The sequence below is a fragment of the Drosophila simulans genome, chromosome 2R (assembly GCF_016746395.2).
Source record: "Drosophila simulans strain w501 chromosome 2R, Prin_Dsim_3.1, whole genome shotgun sequence".
In the NCBI taxonomy this organism is placed as follows: Eukaryota; Metazoa; Arthropoda; class Insecta; order Diptera; family Drosophilidae; genus Drosophila; species Drosophila simulans.
The window spans coordinates 8,446,207-8,472,095 of NC_052521.2; the positions used below are offsets into that span (position 1 = coordinate 8,446,207).

General features: G+C 39.4%; 4 protein-coding genes across 6 annotated transcripts in view; 2 read left to right on the plus strand and 2 right to left on the minus strand.

Moving 5' to 3' along the window:
• Positions 1 to 6: 6 nt before the first annotated feature.
• The window catches only part of LOC6733933 (G-protein coupled receptor dmsr-1), a 38,337-nt gene continuing 12,454 nt past the window's right edge, over positions 7 to 25,889 (minus strand). Inside the window, exons 2-8 of one of the 3 annotated variants that reach the window (XM_039291467.1) lie at positions 25,521 to 25,606; positions 3,562 to 3,856; positions 2,572 to 2,743; positions 2,040 to 2,166; positions 1,630 to 1,851; positions 1,350 to 1,532; positions 7 to 1,037 (exon numbers count right to left, since the gene is read on the minus strand). In XM_039291467.1, coding sequence (XP_039147401.1) covers positions 716 to 1,037; positions 1,350 to 1,532; positions 1,630 to 1,851; positions 2,040 to 2,166; positions 2,572 to 2,743; positions 3,562 to 3,804 — 1,269 coding nt within the window. In that variant the 5' untranslated portion in view covers positions 3,805 to 3,856; positions 25,521 to 25,606 and the 3' untranslated portion in view covers positions 7 to 715. Of the gene's footprint in view, positions 1,038 to 1,349; positions 1,533 to 1,629; positions 1,852 to 2,039; positions 2,167 to 2,571; positions 2,744 to 3,561; positions 3,857 to 25,520; positions 25,610 to 25,889 lie in introns of all 3 variants that reach the window. The other 2 variants (XM_039291466.1, XM_016182311.2) reach the window with 2 other exon arrangements.
• On the plus strand, positions 7,198 to 7,860 carry LOC6733934. Its single transcript, XM_016167823.3, has 2 exons — positions 7,198 to 7,302; positions 7,435 to 7,860. The coding sequence occupies exons 1-2, from the start codon at positions 7,291 to 7,293 to the stop codon at positions 7,720 to 7,722; spliced, it is 300 nt and encodes a 99-aa protein (XP_016026986.1). The 5' UTR covers positions 7,198 to 7,290; the 3' UTR covers positions 7,723 to 7,860.
• On the minus strand, positions 8,632 to 11,005 carry LOC6733935 (zinc finger protein 316). The gene is made up of 2 exons (XM_002080943.4): positions 10,512 to 11,005; positions 8,632 to 10,429 (listed from the first exon to the last, which is right to left on the minus strand). Exons 1-2 carry the CDS (start codon positions 10,686 to 10,688, stop codon positions 8,843 to 8,845), a joined length of 1,764 nt encoding a protein of 587 aa, XP_002080979.1. The 5' UTR covers positions 10,689 to 11,005; the 3' UTR covers positions 8,632 to 8,842.
• On the plus strand, positions 15,696 to 16,139 carry LOC6733936. Its single transcript, XM_002080944.4, has 2 exons — positions 15,696 to 15,870; positions 15,946 to 16,139. Exons 1-2 carry the CDS (start codon positions 15,750 to 15,752, stop codon positions 16,035 to 16,037), a joined length of 213 nt encoding a protein of 70 aa, XP_002080980.1. The 5' UTR covers positions 15,696 to 15,749; the 3' UTR covers positions 16,038 to 16,139.

A 25,889-nucleotide genomic window follows, 5' to 3' on the forward strand; every position in this document is an offset into this window, starting at 1 on the left:
CAAACATTGTTTTGAAAGTGTTCACATTTATTTATAAATAGTATAAGCGACTTAAAAAGTATTCAAAATATGGTTATTCAATTAGCCAATGTAAAATGCATTGGCACTTTTGTTGAAAACCAGTTAACGCCATACAATCAAAATAGAATTGTTACGTGATTCCAGCTAAGAAGAAAGAGCAACTCGGGGCTCAGTGAGTTCTTCAGTCCTCTTAGCATAGCTACAGTTTTGCTGATGGATTCCTGTTTTTCCTCATCTTACGGAAAAGTAAATGTCTCGTATTTGTACAGCTTGCACTGACTTAGCCTATGAAACTTATATACTAGTACGAATTTGAAACACCAACTGGTAAACTAATCAATGTAAAACGTACATGTTATTATTTGGAAATGAAATGGCACTTTGCGAAACAGCCAGATCACAAGCAGAATCAATTTCTAAACCGATCGATGCACCAGTCAACCCCTTAGGACTACACCTAAACGTAAACCTTCGTGGATATCAACTGATCAACTGGTCAGCCCGTACATTAATCCCACACTCACAGTTTCTCATATTTTAGTTTGTTTAGTCAAGATAACGAAACTTTTATAAAGTTTATGCTTTAGAAAATTCAAATTCAATGCCGGGCCAGAACATCTTGGATGTCCCTCACCTACTTCATCCCTCACTAGTATTTTCTCCTGCCCATGATCACATCTTTAGATGTGTCCAATTAGACGCACGTCGTGGTTACGCGGGTCAACCTGGTCATTTCGGTGCTGCCAAAGTGCCGCTTCATGAAGAGCGATCGGAAGGTGGTCCGGAACTGTTTCGACATCAGACCGTACAGCACGAATCCCACGGCGGCGTTGATCAGCGCCAGCAGATCCATCAGCTCTCCAAACGGCGGATAGCAGTGGGCGAAGAAGCACTTCTCCATCACCCCGGACAGCAGACCGAGTAATCCCTGAGGAAACTCCGTGATCAGAAACAAAACCAGCACGGCAACCAGCAAAAGGGTAGTCCGATCGTTTCGGCGATCACAGCGAGGCGGCCTAGAATACAAAAACATAGATAAATTTATAATAAAGTTGGCATGATACTAAATAAGTAAATCATACAACGATAAATGCAAAAAGCTGATAGAGAAACTACTCAAATGACCGCAGTTTACATCTAATTTTGGAAAATGGCTTTTAGGTGTACAGATCCTTGTAACAAAGGATCCTAAACTTGAAGAGATTTGACAAAATCCAAGACCATTCAAAAACAGAAAAATATAAGATCCTGAAACTATCAAGGCTAACTGCAAATAACTATAGCAAACGTGAATTCTTAAGCTCTAATGAAGTCAAGTGTGTACTTACTTCTTGGATTTGGTTTCATTCAGATTTAGCTGGATGGCATATTTGGCGGGATTGTTGTAATCCCTCAGCTTCAAGCGACGTCTCGATGCCTCGCACAAAACGTGCATAAGTACTGCACTGATCACAATTAATATGCCACATGGCAGAAGTTTGATGAGCACGGAATGTATCCAGAAGTTGAATCTGTAAAGGATTTTCACGATAGAGGTTATTACAAAGCCTGCACATTTGGTTATTCGCAGGATACATAAATGACATCAGACTTCTTATCTAAGCGCACCTGTAGAGCACCGAGTCCTTATCGAAGTAAACGTGATACATGGCCTCCGAGTTGACCTTGTCCACGTCGTACGTCTCACGCACCTGGAACACAAAGTACGTGGGCAGGCAGAGGATCGGCGACAGGATGAAGGGCAGGAGGATCGCCTCCCGGGAATGTGCTAGCAGGAAGTTGGCACAGCCCCCGTTCGGATGTCTGTGGAATAGAGATGGTAACATTTGGCTATAAACAAAAGACGGGGGAAGAGAAGAGAAGCCACATTGCCACAATGATGTGGTAGTCAGATTAGCCGGATGTCTGTTCGAATTGCGGATGTGGATTATCATGAATGTGAACCGGAGACAAACTCTACATGGATGACGGCGAACTCCGGGGTGAGTCATGCAAAGCTGGCCGAGGGATCTTCTCACCTGATAGCCACATAACGCCACACCGCCAGCGTGACAGTCAGTCCAATGGAAATCGTATGCAGGATCTGGGTGAAGTGCATGTGGACCAGCAGACAAACCGCCCAGGTGTAGCTCAAATCTTTTTCACCTGCAACAGTCATACAAAGAATGTTATATAATTCGAAAAACTTTATACGGTTTAAACGTAAAAAGAAAGAAAACCTACAGAGTAGGATATAGCCTATTGCCTCGACTACCACATACTCGTTAGTCAACTGAAAGGAAGTGCAAAGGGGAAAAGATATATGGGAACTGGTAAGCTTAACAAAATATACCCTTTAACTCTGTCATACGGAGGGACATAAAAACGGACAGACAGGCATGGGTAGATCCACTCGTCCGGTGATCTTGATCAAGAATATATAGTTTCTGAGGCCGCTTCCTTTTACCCACATATCTTTATAAATAATCTAGCAATAACACTAATAAATAAATAACAAGTCAAACCGTAACCAAGACTATTGTTAAATATTAGTACTAAATGTATGCTTACCTGGCCCCATATATATGTACTGATACGATGTATAGGGTATATATTCCAGCATCACAAACATATCGGCCACCGCCAACCACTTAAGTATATTATTTATGGGCGTCTTGGCCATTTCCTTTCTGGTCAGGACCATTATGTTCAAGATGTTTGCTATTGTCCCGAAAATGCAAATCTAGGTGATTTAAAGAAACAAGAAGAATCAACATAACATGCGTCCTTTGTCAAATCGAAACCCAGAGCGCTCACATACTTTCGACTGAATGCACTCCCCTTGGACACCAAAGTGGATGAATATTTTATTTATTCAGCTCGTGAGCAGCAACTCAACTGTCGTGACCTCTCGTATTTACATTTCTTAACAATGCTCACACAAGCAAAAAATGGAACTACAGTAACCGAAGTTTGGTCCAGAATTTAGTTTCAATTTTAAGAGGTAAACTATTTTTGCGGGAACGAAGGAAAGCAATAAAGTCACATTTTTCAACTGTATTTGATTTATTGTATTTTTATTTGAAACTAGCCTTGAGAAATGGTTTCTCGGTATTTTCTGACCCGATTCCTGTGGCAAAGGCCGTCTGCTACAACGCAAAATGGCTTATGACTGAAAATTATAATGAAAAAAAACACATTAACGCCTCAACGCCTTAACTACATCTAATATAATTTATATCCTTTTCAAAAAATCCCTGACAAGGGAAACCCAGACAAAAACAAAAGACCGAGATTCCCGGCCCCTAATTTGATTTGTGATTTTGATGGTTAAGCTGAGCGCATGGAATAACTTTAATTCGAAAAAAGGCCGTTCTGCCCAGGACTTTGGCAAGAGTTCAAAGGTAAAGAAGTCCCTTACATTCATCAGTGGTCTGTCGGCGAAAGGCTGGGTGGAGCGTCTTGGCTTCCCTTGCTCGTCATTAGTCAACAGATTCCTTTGTTTTGGCCAGGAGTTCGTGTTTCGTGCCCGGTGGGGTTGTAATTACGAGTATTTCTTACCATCAGCGAAACGTATCCATGGATGCTGTTGTAGGCTCGCAACCAGTTGTATATTTCCCCCTGGCAATAGCCCTGGCACTCATCCACCTGAGGGGTCATGTTCTTCATCTGGAACTCCTGCCATAGCTTTACGAACTTCTCGATATCGGTGCTAGTGAGATGATAGTCCTTCAGGACCGTGTCGTTGAAAGGAGTCCGCTGGTGCAAATGGGTATGTCCCATTGGACTGCCGGTCTCCTGCATTATTGCAGACTAACTAGTTCCACTCGTATGATGTATATGTGCTAATTAATAACTGGAACAATATTTTAGGGATTTTAATAGTTTGACTAAGAATTATTTATTAGGTAACCCATTATCTATTCGTATTTTAAAGGACTTCGTGCCATGAAAAAGGCAGTTCCAGTGACCATTATGTTTTACATGTTCAAAATAAAAGCGAAATTATGTCACTTATGCATAAAATGAATACCAACATCAAAAATCAATAAGACGTCAATAGCATCTAATTTATCATTACTTTGATATTATCAATGCCGTTTCTTCATTATGGGCATATGGTGTCGAAATTGCTACTGCAACTCTTCAAAGCGATAAACAATTTTGAATGGCCAAAGTGGAGCTGCAGTGAGCTAAGCAAACCTGTCCAAATGTCCACCTGTGATTCAAAGCAACCTGGGCGTTGTAGGCAATTAATTGGCAACGCACTTGAGTACAAAAGCAGCCCCATTAATACACATACTTTTTGCAAGAACTACACATTTTGGCATTGAGAATATGGCTAAAAATGCTAGAGACCCAAGTAAAAAATTCTTCAGATACTTCATTACATTCTTAATGTTAGTGAGGTCTGTAGAAGTAAATCTGTAAACAATTTTAATGGTCCGTCCTTTTGTCTGTCCGTTGGTCTGTCTGTGATCTCAGATATTATTATTGCTTAAAGGCTGAGCATTATCATGTAGGTCATACAGCCCAATTATACATGGTTATATATGTAAATCCTTTATTAATTTCTTCCAGTGCATAAGCAATGTTGGCATATGACACTACTACCCCGGATCACTCAGTTGGCCGAATCAAAGTCGACGTGTCCACACGTCGTCGAAGGTGTTGCATTTGGCTAATGGCTAGATCTGAATATAAATCCTGTTCGCAACTCATTTCGCAACTGAAACGCATTGCCGGACCTCAATCGATTGCATTGCCTCGTTCAATATGCATATTTAGGTAACTCAAAATTGTCCAATGTAGTACCATTGAACTGAAACTAACTGCCAGTCAATCCAATGTCTGTCTGCCATTTGATGTTGATCGATTGGCCTTTCGTTTTCGTCAAACGTTTACATCTGTTGCGTTGCGGGCAATTATTAGTTATTGCCACACATTCAATCAAAATGAAATCGGTTCCAAAAAAAATCTCATTTCATTTGGACCATTTCGGTGTTTCGACTACGAAAGTATTTTTCTGCACATGGCGTTTGTAATCAAAGGGACATTTCAGGAGGCAATAATGAAAGGAAAATAGGCAATTATTAATTTCCGGGAGTTTTACAGGAGACCCTGAGGAAACAATTTTTGTGCGAAGTTAGAAGAAACCTCGACTATCGGATACCCCAGGTATCCAGATCTAGTTTTCTGACCTTATTAATACCATAGTTCCATAAAATTTTCGAGATATCTGTGTTCTTTGGACAGATCCTAAACTTTGTTTACATTTTTCCGCTAAATTTAGGACGAAGCAAATCAAGATGTTTGGAAAATTTTCCTGTTTGTCAACAAGTTTGTTTTGTCCGTTTCTATGCACAAATGATGTTGACAGTTTAAGACCCCTTACAACTTATCGCTCATCCCCATTCCAAACAAAAGCATTAATTCAATTCGTGGCTCAGAAATGAAGCGGAAAGACATTTCAGTTTTAAAAAGAAATTATCTTTGTGCCTCCCACTGTCGGCAAGTTCCTTAAGTCGCCTCCTATTCACAAGCGCGTGGCCTTGAGCAACTTGTCTGAACAGGTGGCGCACCCACAAAGGATACGCCCAAGCCCACGCAAAGGACGAAAAAAAAAATTAACGCCAACAACTGACAGCTGCAGATAAACAGCAGTAGCACTCCAGGCCGTCCTTTGCAGCTCTCGTTCCTCATTTTCCGCCATTTGAGGGGCCGTTAATTAACATTTCGCTAGTCAACTACACTCGAAAAAAACTATCATAAAATGTGGCCCTAATGTATCAGAAGGAAGTGGTATTTACCAAACAACTCAGTGTTTAAAGAATGTGGTGCAAGTATTTACTGAAAAATAAATTTAAACAACTGTTGATCTTATGTTAATAACTAATATCCAAGTAATTGTTAAAGAAAAAGATTTTATAAACACTTATCTTCAACAATAAATTTAACATTTATAAACCGATTATAAGGGTATTAGTAGAGTAATTTTTCTAAGTGCTCACATCTGTATAAGTTCGCTTTCCTCATTTTTTATTGCCACATTTCCGCCGGAAGTATTAGATAAAATGAGAGAGCGAGAGAGAGAGAGGAGCGCCCTTATCAGATACAACTCTGGCCACATAACCCCCGCTGGGCCAATTGATTCAACGATCCAACAGCTTAGCTCCCCCGTCACTTCTGGCCCACCAGAGGGCCCAATTATTGAGGTCGTTAAGTGCTGTAACTACCACTAAAGCGCTCCATATCAGCTGAGAATTTAGTGAACGCCCTTGTTGTAACTCAAAGTGTCTTTTTCAATTAGCCCGGCCAAACAGTGTCAATCATTTGTTGCTGTCGCCGGCAGGCCAATGCAAAATGGTTTTCAGTTATGTCAATTCATTTGCAGGCATAATGAAATTCGTGCCCTTGGCTAATTTATTTAATCCATTGGTTGGTGGTCCTATTTGCACAGCCTTGTCTAGCTTTCTATTGGATTTCAGACAGGACAAATACCAGACTGTGACTGTTTGTATACGCCACATTATTTATACCCAAACTTGCAGCGATTTGCTGCTGGATTCAGTGAAATACTATCTTCAAATTGGAAAAATTTAGTTCTTTTTGCCATTGCAAAGGATCCTTGGCCATTACCTTTAGTACACAAGCTAATAGCTTTTAGCTTTTAAATGCACCATTCCGTTTGATTGTAGATTAGCTTAGAATGGAGTGTTCATAACTCACATACTCAGACACTGCGACAATTGCTGACAAGTATCTGCCAGATAGAAATTATTGTTATTAATGGCTTTGGCATTTAATATTAGAGATGAACACATTGACCACAGCAGTGGCTAATAAATTGAGGCGCCTATTGGCACTCATACTGAGTACTCCAAATAATTTGCTGAATTAAAAAACAATTTATGTGGACTGGCGATCCGTCGGATACTCAGATACATTCGGCCCCACTCGGATACGCACAAGCACACACATCCATCTACATACATACATATGTATGTGTGTACATATTTCTTGAGTCGCTTGGCTTGTTTGTGCAATTTTGGCTTGATGTGGGCATATTTTTCTCGATGCGTGTCTTGTGCGAATTTTACTTTATTTTTGGGCCTAAATAGTTTTCGCCTAATGAGTGCGTTTGACTTAGTTTTGAGTGAGTTTCTAACAATCCGAATGGTATAAATAACCAGGTTCTGGCTGCCAGCATCGTTAGTTCAATTAAAGCCAGTGGTGTGCGAACAGTTTCAAGTCGAGTTACACTGAAATCCTAAATATATCCTAAACAACATGAAATTCACTGTAAGCATTTGCCCAAGCGAAGAAGATAATTACAACATTGTATGATATTTTCTTAAGAATTTCTAATAATCCGTCATTTTTTCCCACTTTTCACCGTCAAATACCAATGAAAATTGCTTGGAAACGGCACAGCTGCTGCTGCTCATCGCCAGTTTGGCCTGCATCCTGGCCGCACCTGCTCCCGCCGCCGAGGAGCAGCAGGAGTCCTCCGTGAAGGCAAAGCGCGGCATATCACTGGGGCTCGGCTACCATGCCCCCTTGGTCACCCACTCGCACTACATTGCCGCACCCACGCTGGTGCACCATGCCCCAATCATATCGCATGCCCCGCTCATCGCCCATGCCCCGCTGATTGCCCACCATCCGGTGTCTTCGGTCTCCTATCACCTGCCCACCTACCACTCCATCCACCACTTCTAATTAGGCACGCGCACGCGGGCCGGCGGATCAATTAGACACCTTTGTAGTGCAGCAGCATTCCCGAGACATTCGCACGTGCATCAGATTTCCTGCCCAAAACAATTCCCGATTGCTTTGTAAATAAACGTTGAAGTCCAACCGTGTCTTAATTCAATTTAAAGTGTTTTAAATTTAAACTAAAAACCTCAGTGCAATTACAACAAATGTAGCAAAACTTCAAAGAGAAACACAAAGAAAAGCTTAACAATTTTGCATAAATTACCCGGCAGTAGGCTTAGACAAATAACTTAGTTTATTGGCTTGCAGTTTGAAATTGTCTCTAAAAACGTTGCAACTAAGTTCGTTTTCCCTCCGGCCATGAGTAAAACTTTCATGGAAAAGTGCAACTTTTGTGGCCAAATTAGTTGCTTCAAGTATTACGGATTTTTTTTCTTACCAAACCTTTTTGAAATACCTGATCAGAAACGTTCGCAGACCTGGAAGTTGTGAGTAAGCACACTTAGGGCTCCCCTTATGTATATGCTGCAGCAAGTCGACACTAAAGACCCCCAGCTTGGGTCCAAAGTAATCCCCAGTAGTTAAACACTCCTAGTTATGCTCCACGAGCGAAATTATAAACATTAGACCGCCACATTATGGCCAAGATTGTGCAGAACTGTAGTTGGTTGTGCTCCAGCTCGGCTCTAAGTGCTGCCATTTGGCGAGCAAGCGCTTTGGGATCCAATTAAAAGGGGTTCAAAGGAAAGCATTGTGGGTCACTGAGGAGCGCACCCCATGTAAGTTACGACGCACTTATTCCAAACATAGTGTTTATTTTAACAGCGAATCTTATATGTTCGAAGTATTTATAATCTAGTAGTGTCCTTAGGAACGAATGAAAATCTTAGCGTTTAAGTATAACTTCCAATCTGCAATTAATCGACGTTTTTATTTTGCCTTTTCGCTTACATACTTAGCTTGAGAAGTTTACATGTACTCAAAACTTCCACACTAGTGTTATTTTTTGTATTTATTACAAATGTGATTTATTTGCACTGAATTCTTCCTACAGCTAGAGAAACTTAAAATCGTTCATTAGAAATATTTGAAATGAAATCCGCAAGCCGCCGCACCTTGGTTTTTAGTCCGAGAAGCTATCGCTCCAATAGGTGGTGGTTGGTGGGGCCACCGCCTTGAAAAGATCTCGTCCTTCGCCGGGACGACGTTTGCTGCTGTTGTTGCCATGATGGCCCATGCGGTCGTCCTTGCTGCGCGGCTCCTGCTTGAACCGCGACTCTTCCTTGATGCGAACGCTGTCCTCCTTGTGCCGCTGACAGCCGACGGCCTGGTGACGCTGCAGTCGCTGCTGCGTGAGGAACGTACGCTGGCAGCGCTTGCACTCGTAAATGAAGCCGTGCTCGTCGTGCCGCTGGGCCATATGGTGCTTCAGTTCCGCGCGCAGGCGGAATATCTTGGGGCACAGCTCGCAGCGGAAGTGGGCGCGCTCCTGCTCGTGCCGTTGCATGTGCGTCTTATAGGCCCACTCCACCTTGAACTTCTTGCCGCAGATGGGACAGGCATGCTCTATTCTCTCGTGAGTCTTACGATGCAGCACATAGGATTGTTTGCGCGAGAACGTCAAGTCGCAGTTGGGACACTCGAATGGGCCCACTGAAGCCGTCGAAGAGGGCTGGTATTTCTTCTTCTGGGCGCTTGAAGGCTCCCCATCGCTGTCCGTGCCTCGCTTGAGTGGCTTTTTTCGAGGACGCCCTCGTGGTCCGGGCTTCTTTTTCTCCTTCTCACTGTCATCCGAGTCGGCAGAATCGCTGTCTGCACTAGTGGTTCCGGCCACATCGGATACCTTGAACTCATCGTCGAGCTCATCCTCATCCTCGCTGGAATCGGTGACAGGTGCGTCTATGACCACATAGCCGCGGGGTCTTCGCACTTTATTCTTGCTTCGGGACAAGCGCTTGCGCAGCTCCTGGTCCGTGGTCTCCAGCTGCTTCCTCAGCTGTATGGCAATGGTAAGGCTGCCCATGCACTTGGTGCATATGAATTGCGGCATAAAGTCCTTGGGCAAAATCGAGACATTTGGACAGATGACCAGCAGCATGTCCGCGGGCGTGGCATCGATTTGCTTCTTAAACAGGCAGACTAGCTCTTCCTTGCTGGTGCAAACGCGGCACTGGTCCTCGTCCACGGGTTCCTCTTTTTTGCGCTCCCTAATGGGCACATCGGCCAGATCGCCGGGCTCATCGCCAGTGATTAGTTCACCTTCTGCATCGGTGCCAGTCTCGAAATCTGGTTCGATTTCCTCGACTTCTTCGGTGGGCTCCTCATCCTCATCGAGGGCGTCCTCGTCCTCTTCAATGGCTTCGTCGCCTTCTTCGGTTCCATCCTCATCTGGTTTTTCTCCATCGTCTTCATCCTCTGCGTCGGCCTCGTCGCCATCCTTTTCGGCATCGTCGTTGTTATCTTCATGTAAATGAGTTGCTTCCTTTTCCTTTTCGGTGTCTTTTTCACCATCCTCGCCAGTTTTTTCCTTGGAAACATTATCTTTAGCTGCAGATTCTTGCAAATCCTTCTTATTGCTTGATTCCTGGCAACCTTCATTGGCTTTCTCCGTTTGCGGAGTCTCGCTCTCATCCTCCTGCGGCATCTCGCCATCCAGATACTCCGCCTCGCCCATCTCCGCGTCCTGGTCGGCAGTTGCACCGGCATCGTCCTATAAAATAAATAAAAATAAACAAACATATATATATATTTGACTTGCACAAGCTTTTCCGAGTCTTTTAAGCCGGGCGCACCTCGAGGTAATCCATAATCTGTCCCACAGTTCCGGAGACGCCATCATCAGCGGAACCCACCGACTTGCCCGCCAAATCCTGCCGCGGTTGCGGTTGCTCTGGGTTTTGAGCGCTTTCCTGGGGATTTTGGCGCTGCTCTCCGTTGGTTTCCGCCAGGGGCGTTATGTCGGCTTCCATTTTCGCAGTATTTTCCTTATTTCCACAGAGAAATGTTTTCAAGTGGAGTGGGGGAGTCTTCTTTTTTTGGCGGGGCACCGGCGACTTTTTCGATATTCACTTTTTCGCTTCGATTTCTTGGCGCGCACTTGATTTTCGGGTAGTGTTCCACTTTCGTTTGCACAAATTCACATTCCTCGCACTTTTCTATCTAATACTCAAGCGGAAAATGCAATTCAAGTTGCAGTTTTTTCACAGCGTTACAATTTTTTTTACTTGCAGCCATATTGGATAAGTATAGGTACACAGCTGTTTGTCATCGGTAATCGATAGTTGTGCGCATGCCCGCTGGCAATCGATAACGTGCGCAGGGTTGCACATCGGGCGCGTAATTTGAAAAGTAAAGGAAAGTCGTTATTTAAGGAATGCTCGCAAACAACATAATTCAGCAGCCCAAAATAAAAGTTTAAATCAATAAAACTGAAATAATGTTTAAGAAAAGGCACAAAGTGTCAGTAATATACGTATATCCTGTCGGCAAAAGGGAAACCTACGCGCGTGTTTGCAATAAAAGTGGGCACAATACATAGGCCACCCCCTTAAAAGCAGCCGCTTGAAACAAAAAGCATGTCGTCTTGACTTTTCAACACGGCGAAATAAAAATTACGTGATTTGCATAATTTTTCACCCGCTGCTGTGCGCAATAATTTGAGTAATGCCTCTTACATTTCAGCATCAACCATGCAACACTTTGTTTTTTTCCTTTTGCCACAGCACTTAATCTGGCTTTTAGAATTCCATACCTTAAATGTGGGCAAATACCCCGTATTACTTGAGTTTACATACTTCCATTTCAATCAATTCGCTGTACAAGAAATGCAAATAAGCAAACACATTTCAATAAAGTGGCTCTTCAAAAATATTTCCCCCGCTCTAAAGGGAATACTGCAGCACAATATTTATTTCAATTACGCCGCAAAGAGAAATGTCCGCGGAAATGCCCGAACCTTACGAATGACACAATCCATTAGCGCGACACTACACTGTAAGAAAAGTTTGCGCTAACTAGAAATACTTCTATGAAAATGGATCGAGTGAGTAATTGAAACGAAATAAGTGACAGACAAATTTCGGACTAAAGAAATCTATTAATCGTTCTGTTTTAGAGTATCCTTTTGGCAGTATTATAATTATTATTATTAATTATTATTATTAATTATTATTATTATTTGCAAATTAGTTGATCTTATTCCATAGTCACTCTTTAAAGTTGAACGAAATCACTCATTAAATGTGAAGGACCCTCGGGCTACAGATAAAAGTGTGAGCATGACACATTGATTTCTCCGTGTACAATATGCCCACAAGGATAGTATGTGTCTGTCTGGAACGTAATTCTGTTGCTCTTCGGCATGATTTACGCCAACAATTATCGCAGCAAGACGTGCTCCGAGATCTACTTGACATTAACATCGTTTTACCGGCTAGAGCTTTTCACCTCCTGGTCGCCTCCACGTCCATCCACTCCCAGCGAATCGCTTATGTTGCCGGATGTTGCAAGGACAGGGATGCGAAGGCGACTCCTAGCAAAGAGATACATTTAGCGGCCAGGAGTCTGTGGCAGTGATAAAAAAGCACGGCCATGTCAGCACAACACAATTCAACTCCCGGCGGCGTCACTCAGTGATTAATTATGCACGAAAGACAAACAGGCAGCATATGCTCCTTGGCAAGGCTTAAGCCTATATATATGTGCATATGTACATATATATTCCTGAACCCGTCGAGGATTTGAATGGATTTGAACCTACCCACTGGCATTCACGTACGCACATTAAATTGCACATTAAAGGGCACATCAAAAGCGAATAATAAAATGCATTCTAATTGTGGTGATAATTAGAACGAACTCATATTATAAACATTTAATTATCGGTTGAGTGTTTTGCAGCAGCAACATTTCTTTCACCTGTTGTCGTGTAATTACAAAAAGATGCCGCCAGCACAACCAATGTTCAGTTACATAATAAAAGGGCAATCACTCCGGGCAAAAAACCTGCTTTAATTATCAGTCTAATTAATCTGATTCCATATTCAAAAAATTAAATATTGACATGGCATGTGAACAGCTTGTTATGGAGCGTTTTAAAGGTTTGCCTTTGTACAAATTAACTATCTTTTACCCACGGGAATGATTTCTGAATGGCATAGACGAGATTTATTTTGCCACTTGATGTTTTGCACAACTTAATTTAATGAGTTGCACCCCCTCTTTAATTTTCATCCGGCAGCGCAGATGCTTTTAATTTTCCATTTATACTCATAACCTGTAGTGAGTGCTCGAATAGCTAAGGAAATGTAATTAAAATACGTCGTTTATTTAGTGCAAATATTAGACTACACTTCAATTTGCATCCAAACGAACACGAGTATGTATAAGTATATACATATGTATGTGAAGACCCCCAATTACATGCATATATGCCACAAGCTGAGTGGCACTGAAGGTGCCCCCGCGGAAAGTTTATTAACTGGGTAGCAGGGGGAAAACTTTGAACATAAAAATTAACTTTTCCACAATGGGATTTCCACCTGGCAGCTGATCCATCAATATGGGCACGTATCTGACGTGCCAGTAAATCTAATTTGCACACGCATATCGACTTGTGCACACACACGCACTGATAATACATATATTATATCTATATATTAGCTTTAAAAAATTCGCTTTAATTCGTACGGAAATTATGCTTCTTGGAAGAAACCCAATATGAATGCATCAATGATTATTACTGACACAGTCGTCGAAAGAGGATGGATTTTCTTGGCAGCTCGAATCTGACGTGGAAGGGAAAAGCTACGTCGAATTAATTACGCAAAACTGGATTCCCTAATTATGTTAACATGGTATCGTATTAGCCAAGGACTTTTGGGGTGTCGTTTGATTTCCATGCCCAAGAAGACTTAGTTTTTTTTATTTTACCGAATTTCAAAGCTTTTTGCTAATGGCTCTCATAATTAATAATACATTTATCGCATTGTGTTGCTGCAGATTACACGGCTGTCGTGCTTTCACTCCAACATTTGGGGGTTGGCTTAATCCGTTCGCATATTAAGCATACGCAGCGTGTGGCTGCCTTGGGAAAATGCAAACAATGTGAAATTATAGCATAAGCGGATGGTGTGCGTAGCCATCACTTCTGGGCATCAGCATCAGCATTTGTATATCCCGTGAGAGGAAGTCCATGAAGAAAAATACTTATTTATTAACATATAATTTAAAAATGCCCTAAGGGGCGAGGGGTGTATGCGTGTTTACGCTTAGCACTTATCCATTTTCACTCGCTTTTCCATGCTTTTCTCGCATTTCCTCAGTTTTAAGCACACAAAGCTAATATGCCAACATATATATATGTATGTATAACCATGAATAAGGGAGCCGCAGTGGGAGTCTGATTTGCGCACGACCCAAATGAAGCGCCTAGAAGTGTAGATAAAAAATCGCTTGCAAATATACAAAATATGAGTATAACTAAGTAGCGGGCTCAGCGCTATTATTAATATGAACTCGCACTCGTTCGATGCCATAGATCACGATTATTTGCGGGTCCGGACAGGCCAATAAATGGGGCGATAAGAGGCTTTACGGCTGCCTCATTAGCCGTCCGTACAAAAGGTACACATTTCCGTGAACAATTGGTGATTGTCGGGCGGAGTACTCCAATTTCCTACGGCCAAGCACGGATTTATCAGAATATACATGTGTATCTAAATACGCTCCTTTGGCAATCTTGTTGGCAGGACACGTGTTCTCCTTAACATTTTACGTCTGTTTTAGGCGATACACGTCTTGAACTGATTACTGAACTTTGAGGGACAATTTCACCTACGCTCTGCGTTCCAATTTCAAATCCAATCAATTGCCATAGACATTGGCCTAAAGAATTTTGCATACAATTTGCGGCAATTTATTTCTTTTTTTTCTGTTAATTTGCCGCCATGCTAAGAAGGAATTCCCAAGCTGAAGTAATTTATGAAACGAACAAAATACCGACAAATTTTACTTTCGATTGGCCTGCGTCCAAGCGGCAAATTAAGCGAACCGGTTTGTTTGTATAAATCAACACCAAAAAATCGCTGCCAAATGGCGACAAATAAGCGAAAGATTCTCTTATTTGTATCTTTCATGTGGCCGGCATATTTTTGAGGCAGTTGGAAATGCCCAAAGCATCTGAGGCATAACAAATGAAATAAAAGATCGCAAAACAAAACATAAACAGAGATTTTTTTTAGTCGCACATTCGTACAATGAACTGTCATATGCAAAACATTTGTGTTACGGCGTAAATATTCAAAAAGAATTCTATACAGTTTTATGTATAGAATATTCAATACCCATTCATATAAAAACAAAATGTTTTGTTGGGCAAATAAATACGCTTATGAGTATATATTTACAATTAAATGGATTGTTGGGTTAAATAATATGCTTATGTCTATATATTTACAAGATTGTTGGTGGAATATTGTGTTAATGAAGGTAAAGCAAGAAAATGTTTAATAAACTCGATTACATTCTTAAAATCTGTTTATGGATAATAAAGTAACCGAATTGAAAGACTATGAAATTGATTTCATGTATAGATGGGTGCTTTCTATAAACCCCTTCATTGAAAATTCAACTTTTGAAGTTCATAAGCGCAACCTTTAGCCAAACTATTAGCATTCAAAAAGATTATACATTTGCATTAAATGTTCGAAAAGCATTTTGCATTGTTATGCTTTCCTGCAAGGTGTTCAAAATTCCCAACTCAAATCGTTTGTTCTTTCCGAAACTTGTTTGCCCTCTTCGAGTGCGGACATTCCCCGGATTAAGTAGCGCCAAAGAAATTGGCTGGCAGCGAAATCAAAACAAGAAATCCAATTTCCAAAACAGCTGCTTCAGAACAAGAAGCTCATCGCCGAATCGCTATGCTGGCTTTCTTTCATCATCCCGGTTGCTTCGAGTATAAATAGCTGCGGTCGCAGCTATTTCAATTAGATTACCATCCAAGCTCCAGAATACCAAACCAAAGCCCCAGAATGTCGAGAATCCTTGTCGCCGCCATCGCCTTCGTTACCATCTGTCTGGTCCTTGTCAGCGCCGCTCCCGCCCCGCCCACACAGATCCTGGACGCCCGGACGGCCATCCAGAAGATAATCGGTGAGTTGTGCCAATAGTTTCCGTGAACTGTTACCGGATTGACCCCTTTCCGTGTTATTTTTTGGGTTCTTTCAGACGCATACAATCGGATTCCGGGTCCCTCGGTTGTTCACCCCTGGGAGGTGGCCACTTTGATTGACCCCAACACCTTTGTGGCCCACTTCTGAAGTTCCAAGCACTTCCAACTCTAACTGACTACCTTAACCAACTAAAATGCCCAAATAAATCCAATTCGAAATATAAGTTATACAAAAACAATATTCTAATGATTTAAATTCGTGTTATTTGTTTAGCTGACTTTTAAGGTACATGCGAACTCAAATTTCACTCAAATTAAACAAGATTTATGTGGGTTACTCCCTGTGCGGAGTAACAAAGTTTTTTGCTCGGCAATGATCTTTTTTCATAAACTGTAAAATCCCAAATAAGAAGACTTTACTCGTTGAGTTTTTGTAAGAAACTGATTTTATTTGGAAATATCTTCGGTTTAACTAGGTGACATGAGAATCGCATCTTAAAGTAAATGGCCTACGCAGAGGCCTAAGTAAATAGTCCCCGCCTTATCGAGGTCCCACGCTCGGGCACATCTGCCTATCTTGAGCGGCGAGGACCTTATCTGTGGTCTCCCGCTAAGGGACTATTTTAGGAGGCGGGGAACGATCTCAAGTGACTGACTCATGTAGTGTGCACATGTTTTTGAGCAATGCACCCATGTCGCCTTAGATAACAAAATCCTAAATATAATTTATCGCTCTCGATTCATTTACATAAGATATGAACGGAGCCCAAAATTGTAAGTCTTTAAATATATTCGTGTTCATGTGTGAACATTCTGCCAAAGGGCCAGCAAAGCTGAGATGTACATTAGTATATTAGTTGCATTTATAACAGCAGTGGACTGTATTTATTTGATATATGTTCATTTATTTTGCAACTAAGATTTCAATGGGCCTAGTTTTTCTGGCTTTTAATTTTATTGGATTACAATTATGGTTTATATTATTTTTAATTCAACAATTTGTACTCAATTAACTTATTTTAAACATTTTGCTTTTTCTATGTAGAAGTACATTTTCTATTAAACAACGATATAGTGGACTGTATATTTTTATTTGTTATATTATTTTATTGTTTATTTACTATTGATATTTATAGTACTGGCAACGGACCTGCAAAGGTTATTGCTTGCATTCTTTGTTGCACAGCACATTTCCGTATGAAATATATTATTAATACTATCATTAGTATTAAAGCAATAATTAATCCAGCATGTCCGGAAATATGATGGAAATGTAAATCTTTCAATTTTTGATGGTTCTCTTTCATAAATTTAATTTCATTATTCAATCGTTCAAATTCCTCAGTATGATTTAATATTGATAGTTTCAGCGGATCCCAAATAATCTTCGGCACTTCACTAACTTCTCCTATATAAGGAATTTCCTTTTTCCATTTATTCCTTTGCTGGAGCGTATGCAAATATTCACTTTTCCACTTAACCCAGAAATCTTTCTTCATTTTTTGGATAAGTCTCCACCTATCCAAATTTCCGATTTTTTCATCTTCCATTGGTTCGACTATTTCTAAAGGTGGTCTTCCAATTAAAAAATGACCTGGTGTTAAAACTTCTTGTTGGTCCTTCTCACTAACTATAGTGTATAATGGCCTTGAATTTAAGCATGCTTCTATTTGACATAAAAGAGTTGACATTTCTTCGTAAGTCAAAATAGTGTCGCCGATTATACGCTTTAAATGGTATTTCATTGACTTAACTCCAGCTTCCCAAATACCTCCGAAGTGAGGTCCTGCCGGGGGAATAAAATGCCAATCAATCCTGTCCTTTTCAAGCTGCGCTGCAATCGTTATATTTTCTTGTATTGCATTAAATAACTCTTGATCTAATTTTCTTGCAGCTCCTACAAAATTTGTTCCGTTGTCTGAATAGATATTGGAACATTTTCCCCGTCTAGCAATAAATCTTCTGAGTGCTGCTAAAAATGCGTCTGAAGTTAGATCGCTTACCATTTCTAAGTGTATGGCTTTGGTGGCCATGCAAACGAATACAGCAACGTATCCTTTAAATGTTTTTTGGCCACGGAGACCGTCTATTTTTATAACTCCATTTTGCAGAATGTGAGTATATACGTCTGCTCCAATGATTAGATCAATGCGACCCGGTTTATTAAAATCGGGGTCGGCTAATTTAAAGTTCTTCCATTTTTTCTGATCAACATTAATCGTGTTGACTGGAAGTGCCTTCATAAGTTTTGGGAGAATAATTGCTTCAATTTCTAAATTTTTCGGAGAATTTCTTATCGAAATAACCGCTTTGTGCTTGGAGATGCACGTTCCTGTGGAAGATACTCCACTTATTTCAGTATGAGACCGAAATTTTTTCAATTTTAGAATCTGTGCAGACTCTTCTGAAATAATTGTGCTTTGAGAGCCACTATCAATCAATGCTCTTAATTGTTCAAAGCCTCCATACCTCGACTTTACTTGAATCAAGGCCGTGGCCAACAAGGCTTGACCTGTTGTTCTACACGTATTCACTTTTTCTGGATTATGACCTGCAAAGTGAAGTAACGTGTGGTGAGGTTTACGACAAGTCGAACAAAGCTGCTCGCTTATACATTTTTTACCAAACGGATGCCTCAGACATCTTAGGCAAATCCCATTTTTTCTTACCCAGTCAGACCGTTCTGCTGGATTCATTATTTTAAATTTATGGCATTGAATTAAATAATGCCCTGGTAGTTTGCAATATGCACAATTGTCACTATAATTTTTATTCTTGTTATTATTAATCATTTTCTTTACAGGTTTTACTTCCTGTGAGAATGATGATATAGAATTGAGCCTTTGCTCTAAAAAGTCCATGACATCAGAAAGTGCCTGTATTTCTTTTGTCTTTTTAACATGGCTTTCATATAAATTGAGTGATTCTTTATTGAATTTCCGAAGAATTATGTGAGCGAAAATTGCATCCACATCTTCTGGTAATTGTGCCTTTAATTTTATAATATAAATTGACTCGTTAATCGTGTCAATAAATGTCTTTATTTGCTTATTGGATTCTAAATTTAAATTTGGCATATCCATAAGCCTATTCATATGATCTGAGAATATGTTTCTTTTATTCTCATATCGCTTGGTCAAAAACTCCCAAGTGGCTTCATAATTTTCTCCAGAGCCGAGCAGTAAATGAGTAACCACATTTCTGGCTTCTCCTTTTAATGCTGACTTTAGATAATTAAATTTGAGAGAAGGACTGAGATCCTCTCTCACATGTATGAGCTCTGTAAAGAGTTCATTAAAAAGATCCCATTCTTTGGAATCACCAAAGAAAGTGGGAATCTGTATTTTAGGCAGGGTTGGTAACTCCTCCGCCTTAACAACCGTCGACATTTCAGCTTTATTTATTGTGCCACTGAGTCGACTATTAATGGCTGTAAGAATATTTTGTTTGTCAAATTCAAGTTCGCTAATTTCTTCTTCGAATAGCGAACTCTCAAAATGACTATTCACCTGTTCAATCAGGTTATCTATTTTATGCCATAAAAATTCAATTTTATTTTTCCTTATTTTAAGGAAATCTGGACTACTGTCTATTAGTTTAGACGTATCTTCTAGATATACTCGAAATTGGCCAACATTATTTCGAAATGCCTGCTCTACTTTTAAAGCGTTGTTTTGTGCTATACCCTCTTTTTCAGGGTGACCACACATTTCAAGGTTTAATGTAGGGGGAGGGTTTGATTTAGGGACAGTGTTTGATTTAGGGAAAGTGTTTTCTACCGACTCGCCCTTAATTTTTTCATTTTTATTTTTAATTTTTTCTAACACCATCATTATTAAATCATACTGCTTCGCGTTAAAATATTCATGATCGACAACGCCGATCTTTAACAAATTGCTATGATTAGCAATGAAACATTTTTGAAGCTCATTTAATTTTAGAATTTCTACATCTGTTAATGTTGGTTTTACTTCCAACTTTCTAATTTCCAAAATAATTTCGGACTGCTTCTTAAGGAATTGAATAGTCTTTTCTGACATCATTTTGAAAATTTTTTGTAATTTCTTAATATATATAGTACGTGTATATGTATTTTATATGTATTTATATATATATGTGTGTTTGGATAAACAGAAAATTCTTGTTTTGACTTAGCTGATGTCGTTGTTGTTGCTGCTGTTGTTGCTGCTGTTGTTGCTGCTGTTGCTACTGCTGTTGCTGCTTCTGCTGCTGCTGTTGTTGCTGCTTCTGCTGCTGGTAGAGGCTCCTTTGATGTTTAAAGATGATTTTTTTTTTTTTTTTATTTGGCACGTTTTATTATTTTTGTAGTCCAGTCAGATTTTTTGTTTTTTAGCCATTTATTTCGGCATTTATGCTCTTTTGGCATATACACTGCACTCTATTTATGAGCTGATTTAATGCTATTAGAGCATTTATAAGGCACTGTTTTCAGGCACTTTTTATTTAATTTATGCTCTTATGGCATATACACTGCACTCTATTTATGAGCTGATTTAATGCTATTAGAGCATTTATAAGGCACTTTTGTTATGCACTTTTTAATTTCACAATTGCTGATGTATGGCCTCAAGCACGCCTTACCACAATTTATAATGGTACACAAAGCAACCTTTAGCTATAGACTATAAGGTGCTTGTTTTTAAAACATAAAAGATTCTTTTGTATCTTTTTGCTTTTTATATTTATACTCTGTTCCTTACCTTTGGTAGGGGGAAACAAGAGTCACTTATTTTTGCTACCTTTAGCTGTAAGATGCTTAAAGGAGCTGGCCTTTCTCTGAGTTCCTTACCTTTGGTAGGGGGAAACTGCAGAGTCGATTAAAGGCTCGATTGACCAAATGTAAAATCCCAAATAAGAAGACTTTACTCGTTGAGTTTTTGTAAGAAACTGATTTTATTTGGAAATATCTTCGGTTTAACTAGGTGACATGAGAATCGCATCTTAAAGTAAATGGCCTACGCAGAGGCCTAAGTAAATAGTCCCCGCCTTATCGAGGTCCCACGCTCGGGCACATCTGCCTATCTTGAGCGGCGAGGACCTTATCTGTGGTCTCCCGCTAAGGGACTATTTTAGGAGGCGGGGAACGATCTCAAGTGACTGACTCATGTAGTGTGCACATGTTTTTGAGCAATGCACCCATGTCGCCTTAGATAACAAAATCCTAAATATAATTTATCGCTCTCGATTCATTTACATAAGATATGAACGGAGCCCAAAATTGTAAGTCTTTAAATATATTCGTGTTCATGTGTGAACATAAACTTTGGTATATCAACATTTCTGCAGTGAGGTTTTTTTATTGAAATGAAAAATCCAACAGAGATGAGGTCGAATTAATGTTGGTTACACTTTAAAGTCTTTCTTTTATCCCATAAACATTTCAATTACAATAAACATAACTTAGCCTCAGACTAAAAGAGAACTTGGCTAAAGATAACTAAGTTTTTAATTCTGTAGCCTTTTCATTCACTTTATTTATCAGACAGCTTAGTTTGTCTGCCTTAAGTATCAGCAATTATAAATTTATATCCTTACTATTGCGGATTTTAATTTACAGCCACAAGAAACCTTACTTAAATAGGTATTACAATTCAAATAAAATTAGAAAAATCTTGATTTTTTTAGTTAATAACTGCATAAACATTAGAGTATTAAAAACGATTATACACCCGTTGCCCGTTAAAAAGTATATAAAGGGAATAGGATGCGATTTCGACCCTCTAAAGTCCTTTTATACATTTTAAATTTAGCATGCATTTAGATTGATTAATTTTCTGTTGTTTCGAGTCGTTTTCCATGCATTATTTCCTTTGCCAAATTCTATTGATATAACAAGAAATGGTTGACATTTCTCAGTCGCACTCCCATCAGCGAAATAGCGGGTATCTGATAGTCGAGCAATTCGGCTACAGCTGTCTCTCTGGCTTGTTTTAGTTTTGGCCAGAAGGGGATTTCCGTTTCGAAGTGCACAAAAGTTTTGCCGCATTTTTGGTGGCAGCTGCAGAGCTTAACTAAAGTTGTGTAACTCAACTAAAGTAAAGTCTCTTTAGCCCGGCGACTTATCGTGTTGCAGAAGTTTTTTCTGGTCATTCGCCTTTTCCCCGCAATTGGCTACAAGGACAATTTGATAACAAGTGGATTACCAAGTCATAGGACAAAGTTATCGCTCCCAGCTGAATCTCATTCCGATGCACAAGATGCCCCAGATGCCAAAGATGCCCAAGATGCCCAAGTGTTTGCTCAGCTCTCGATTCGTGGAAAAAATGCTTCCGTTCTTGGTGGAGCACTTAAACGAGATGCAATATTGTTATCTGGCGATAGGCCCCACCATCGATCCGCTGGCTTAAAGTCAATGCCAATGTCAATGGCAAGGTTAAAGCCCTGCTGATATTACATATTTGCGTAGCCTCGCCATAAATGCATTTTAGATAGCTGCACCGGCCAAATGAAAATCGTCCCAACGCCGAGCACTCCAAACCTAGCCAAGTGAAATAAATTGCCGGTCCGGGTCGTAAAAGCGTGCTCATATCGTTGGATATGGACCGTGCTTATCCCATACGCTACCGCACTTTTTTTTATGGCCCACACGTTTGACGTAAGGGAGTGACTAATATGTCAGGACTTTAACCATGAATATCTGAACCTAAACTTGAAGGACGTCGAATCAAATTTAAGGTTTCTGCCGCTAAAGTTTCTCAAAGTGAAGCGCACAACGTAGGCGGCATTTCCAACATAACAGTAATTGCTTTGTATAAATAAATATTATTAAATAATACTCAAAACACAAAATGGTACATTTAGGTGAAACCCTTGAATATACCCAAATAAAAGTTTAAGATATAATTTTTGTTGAGTTATAATGGCCGTAGGCTCGTTAGCCAAAGTTAAAAGTCAACTACGGTTTGTTGTGCAATCGTAAATCTCCCTAGCAATAAATTAAAGCGCTTACAAATAGGTGCAGTAATTAATTATCCCAGGAAGGGATTAGTTGTGGATTTAAGAACGTTAAAGGGGGTAAAAGCGATTTTAGTTTGTGAGACTAGTGAGCATTTTAAACTGCATTAATTAAAATCACCTTAAAGTGTTTAAAATGTTGAAGGCGTTTCCTGCTATTTGTTTAATGCTTTGTTTTTAAGTCAGCGACAAAAGTGTGTTATAAAAGTCCACCTGTTTCATAAGGATTCACTGATGCTCTACACCGCTTTCATCACAATATTTGGTGCAACACGAGTAAGCCGTCAAAAATAATGACTGCATCTCCAATTAGCGATAAAATTCGAACTGCAAGCTGTTGTGAATTCAGAGCAGACAGCCTTTAATCCAACCAAAACCTCCAACTAAACGGTATGCTAACGACAAAAGTCGAAAAAAGTTAAAGCCCTATGTGCTATAAAAATATTTTTCTGCTCAATTGTTAGAAAAGGTTTCAATCAAATGCAATTCATATAATATTTTGGGAGAAAGCAAGGCAGTTTTAAACAATTTAAACAATTTTAATAGCTTCTAATTGACATACAAGCTAGCAACACTAATGTTTCTTAATAAAAGAGTTTATTATCAAATACTAAATACCCGAATTAACAAACTCTTTTGGTAATTCGATAGAAATTGGCAATTATTAAAATAAAATAAAATAAAGCAACACACAGTGTGGTCGTGACACCTTTTTGCGGTTAGCGCTATTCGCATAACAAATAATAAAATAGAAAAAATATGGTTGTGACAGTTTTTGTCGGTTTGTTGGCAAACTTGCACTGAAACTGGTGGAATCTGTATCTCTAAAATACGCATTCTTGCTTTTAAGATCTCGACTTTTATACGGACAGACGAACGTACATGAGTCTTTCTACCGTTAACATGCTTTTAGAACCTACTTTTAATCTACAAATGATTATTTTTTTTTTTAAGTTTTTAATTTGCGTGCACGCCACATCGGCTTTTCTTGCTGTACCACAAAATGGAAAAGGCATTGTTATCATTTTCTGAATTTTTAGAATGAATTATGAGTAAAATGCTGTACGCAGCAGAAGCCAAATTCTCGTTTAAACAGCTTTTACGAGCCAAGTTGGCAATTATATGGTCAGCAGTTTATATATTTCTGAGCTTTTCCAACTATATTATTTGCTACCCTATGGGCTTTTATTTTTAATTACATTAAGCAAGGGTTGGCCAATTTGCCATATAATCTAGATTAAGTTTCTTTTTATTTGTTACACGCAGAATTGACAGCTACTTGTTTGCATCAAGATTGGATTGACAGGATTGAATACCAAAGCAACCAATGCAAAAATCGATTTCTAACCACTTAGCCAAAAAAGTCATAGTCAATGTAATATTTTCAGTTTGATTTAAATACAGTTAAAGAAAAAACAAACTACAAATTTTTATAATTTTATTATATTTGAGGGTTTCAAATTTAGATCAAATATCAGTTATATGCTAATTACTTGTGAAGTAAATCTAATGAATATTTAGGCAAATGAATTGATTAAATTGCCTAGCTGAACATCAGGTATCTGATATTCGAGCCACTTGACTAAAGCGTTTCCACTTGATTAATTAAAATTTTAATGGTGTCTGTATAAAAATAATGCGGCAATAATACCAGAGTTATTACTTTACTTTACTCTTTACAAGAGCCATGAATAAAATGCAATATTTTATAGGAATACACATGCCATATTTATCCACATAAAATTAAGATGTTCTCTATTTTTTATGGCCTTGAAGGTCATGAAACCCAAGACAAAATTTCAATTGAATGTTGAACTTTAACCAAAGCAAAAGTTTGTTTTCATTTAAAATTTTAGGATGTCTCTGTTTTTATAGCATTAAAATAGTAGTTCTGAAGCTTAAAATCCCAGAAGGGATGCATTTTTAATCAAGATTAAACGTCAAGACATCGGACTACAACTTTGTATATGCAGATTCCAGCACTTGTTAAAAATGAAAAACAACTAATTAAATAGTCTTGACATGCAGCTGGTGCACCACATATAGTATAATATATGAATAAGCTCCGGACTAGACAAACAAAGTACAGTGGACTACTGGCTTTTGGGCAAGAAAGAACTTTTTTAATTACAAATACATGTGGTTTGTTCTGTGTCCCCCGTTTCACTTTGAGATACATATTGAAAGTTGGAAACGTCGCCAAAGTAAATATCCATGCCAATACTACCGCAGCACTAATTATTCCTTAATTGGTAGATAGTTTCTAGTTCCGCTTCGCCGGTTTTATTGGCAGACCCTAGCAATTAATTTGTTTGCGCGGTCGTCTAGGTTTTTTATAACCCCGACACAATGGCATTTTACGAGCTCTTTTACGACTGCCTCAGAGCCAGCATCTTGGACAGCTGTTGAGCTGCCAAAACAAAGTTTATCTCGATCAGGAATTCCCAGTGGAATGCAGAAAACTGGGTGGCAAACTCAACGAAGCCGAACCCAATCAATTGAGAAAGACGGCCAAAGATTTCTAGCATGAGCCAGTCGTATAAATTTGTTAACCGCTTTTAAACTACACCGATTCGCATCGATTTGCATTGCAAATTGAGCCCCCCTTTGGGCCGCAAATACCCAGTATAGAACGTATATATAGACCGTGACTTACCTGCCATCATCCAAGCCACTCCTAATCTCGCCCACCATCTAACCGAACTGCTTTAATTATGCAAATAAATGGCGCCACGGGAAGAGCTGCTAAAATAAGGAGACAAATAAACAAATAACATTTTTAGAAATCTGATAAATATCAATTTCAGACGACAAGTTAATAAAATTAATTGAATTCCATTCCAACGCTCGACCAACAGATACCCACTAAATAGGTATTTACCAAATAAAAACATATAAATTACCCACTTTAGTACACTATAGTCTAGATATGCGTGGCTTATTAATTTTAATAAATGAAGCCTCAAGTGTGGAGCAAAGTTTCCCGAAGCATCATCAATAATATGTATATAAAATACATTAGAGT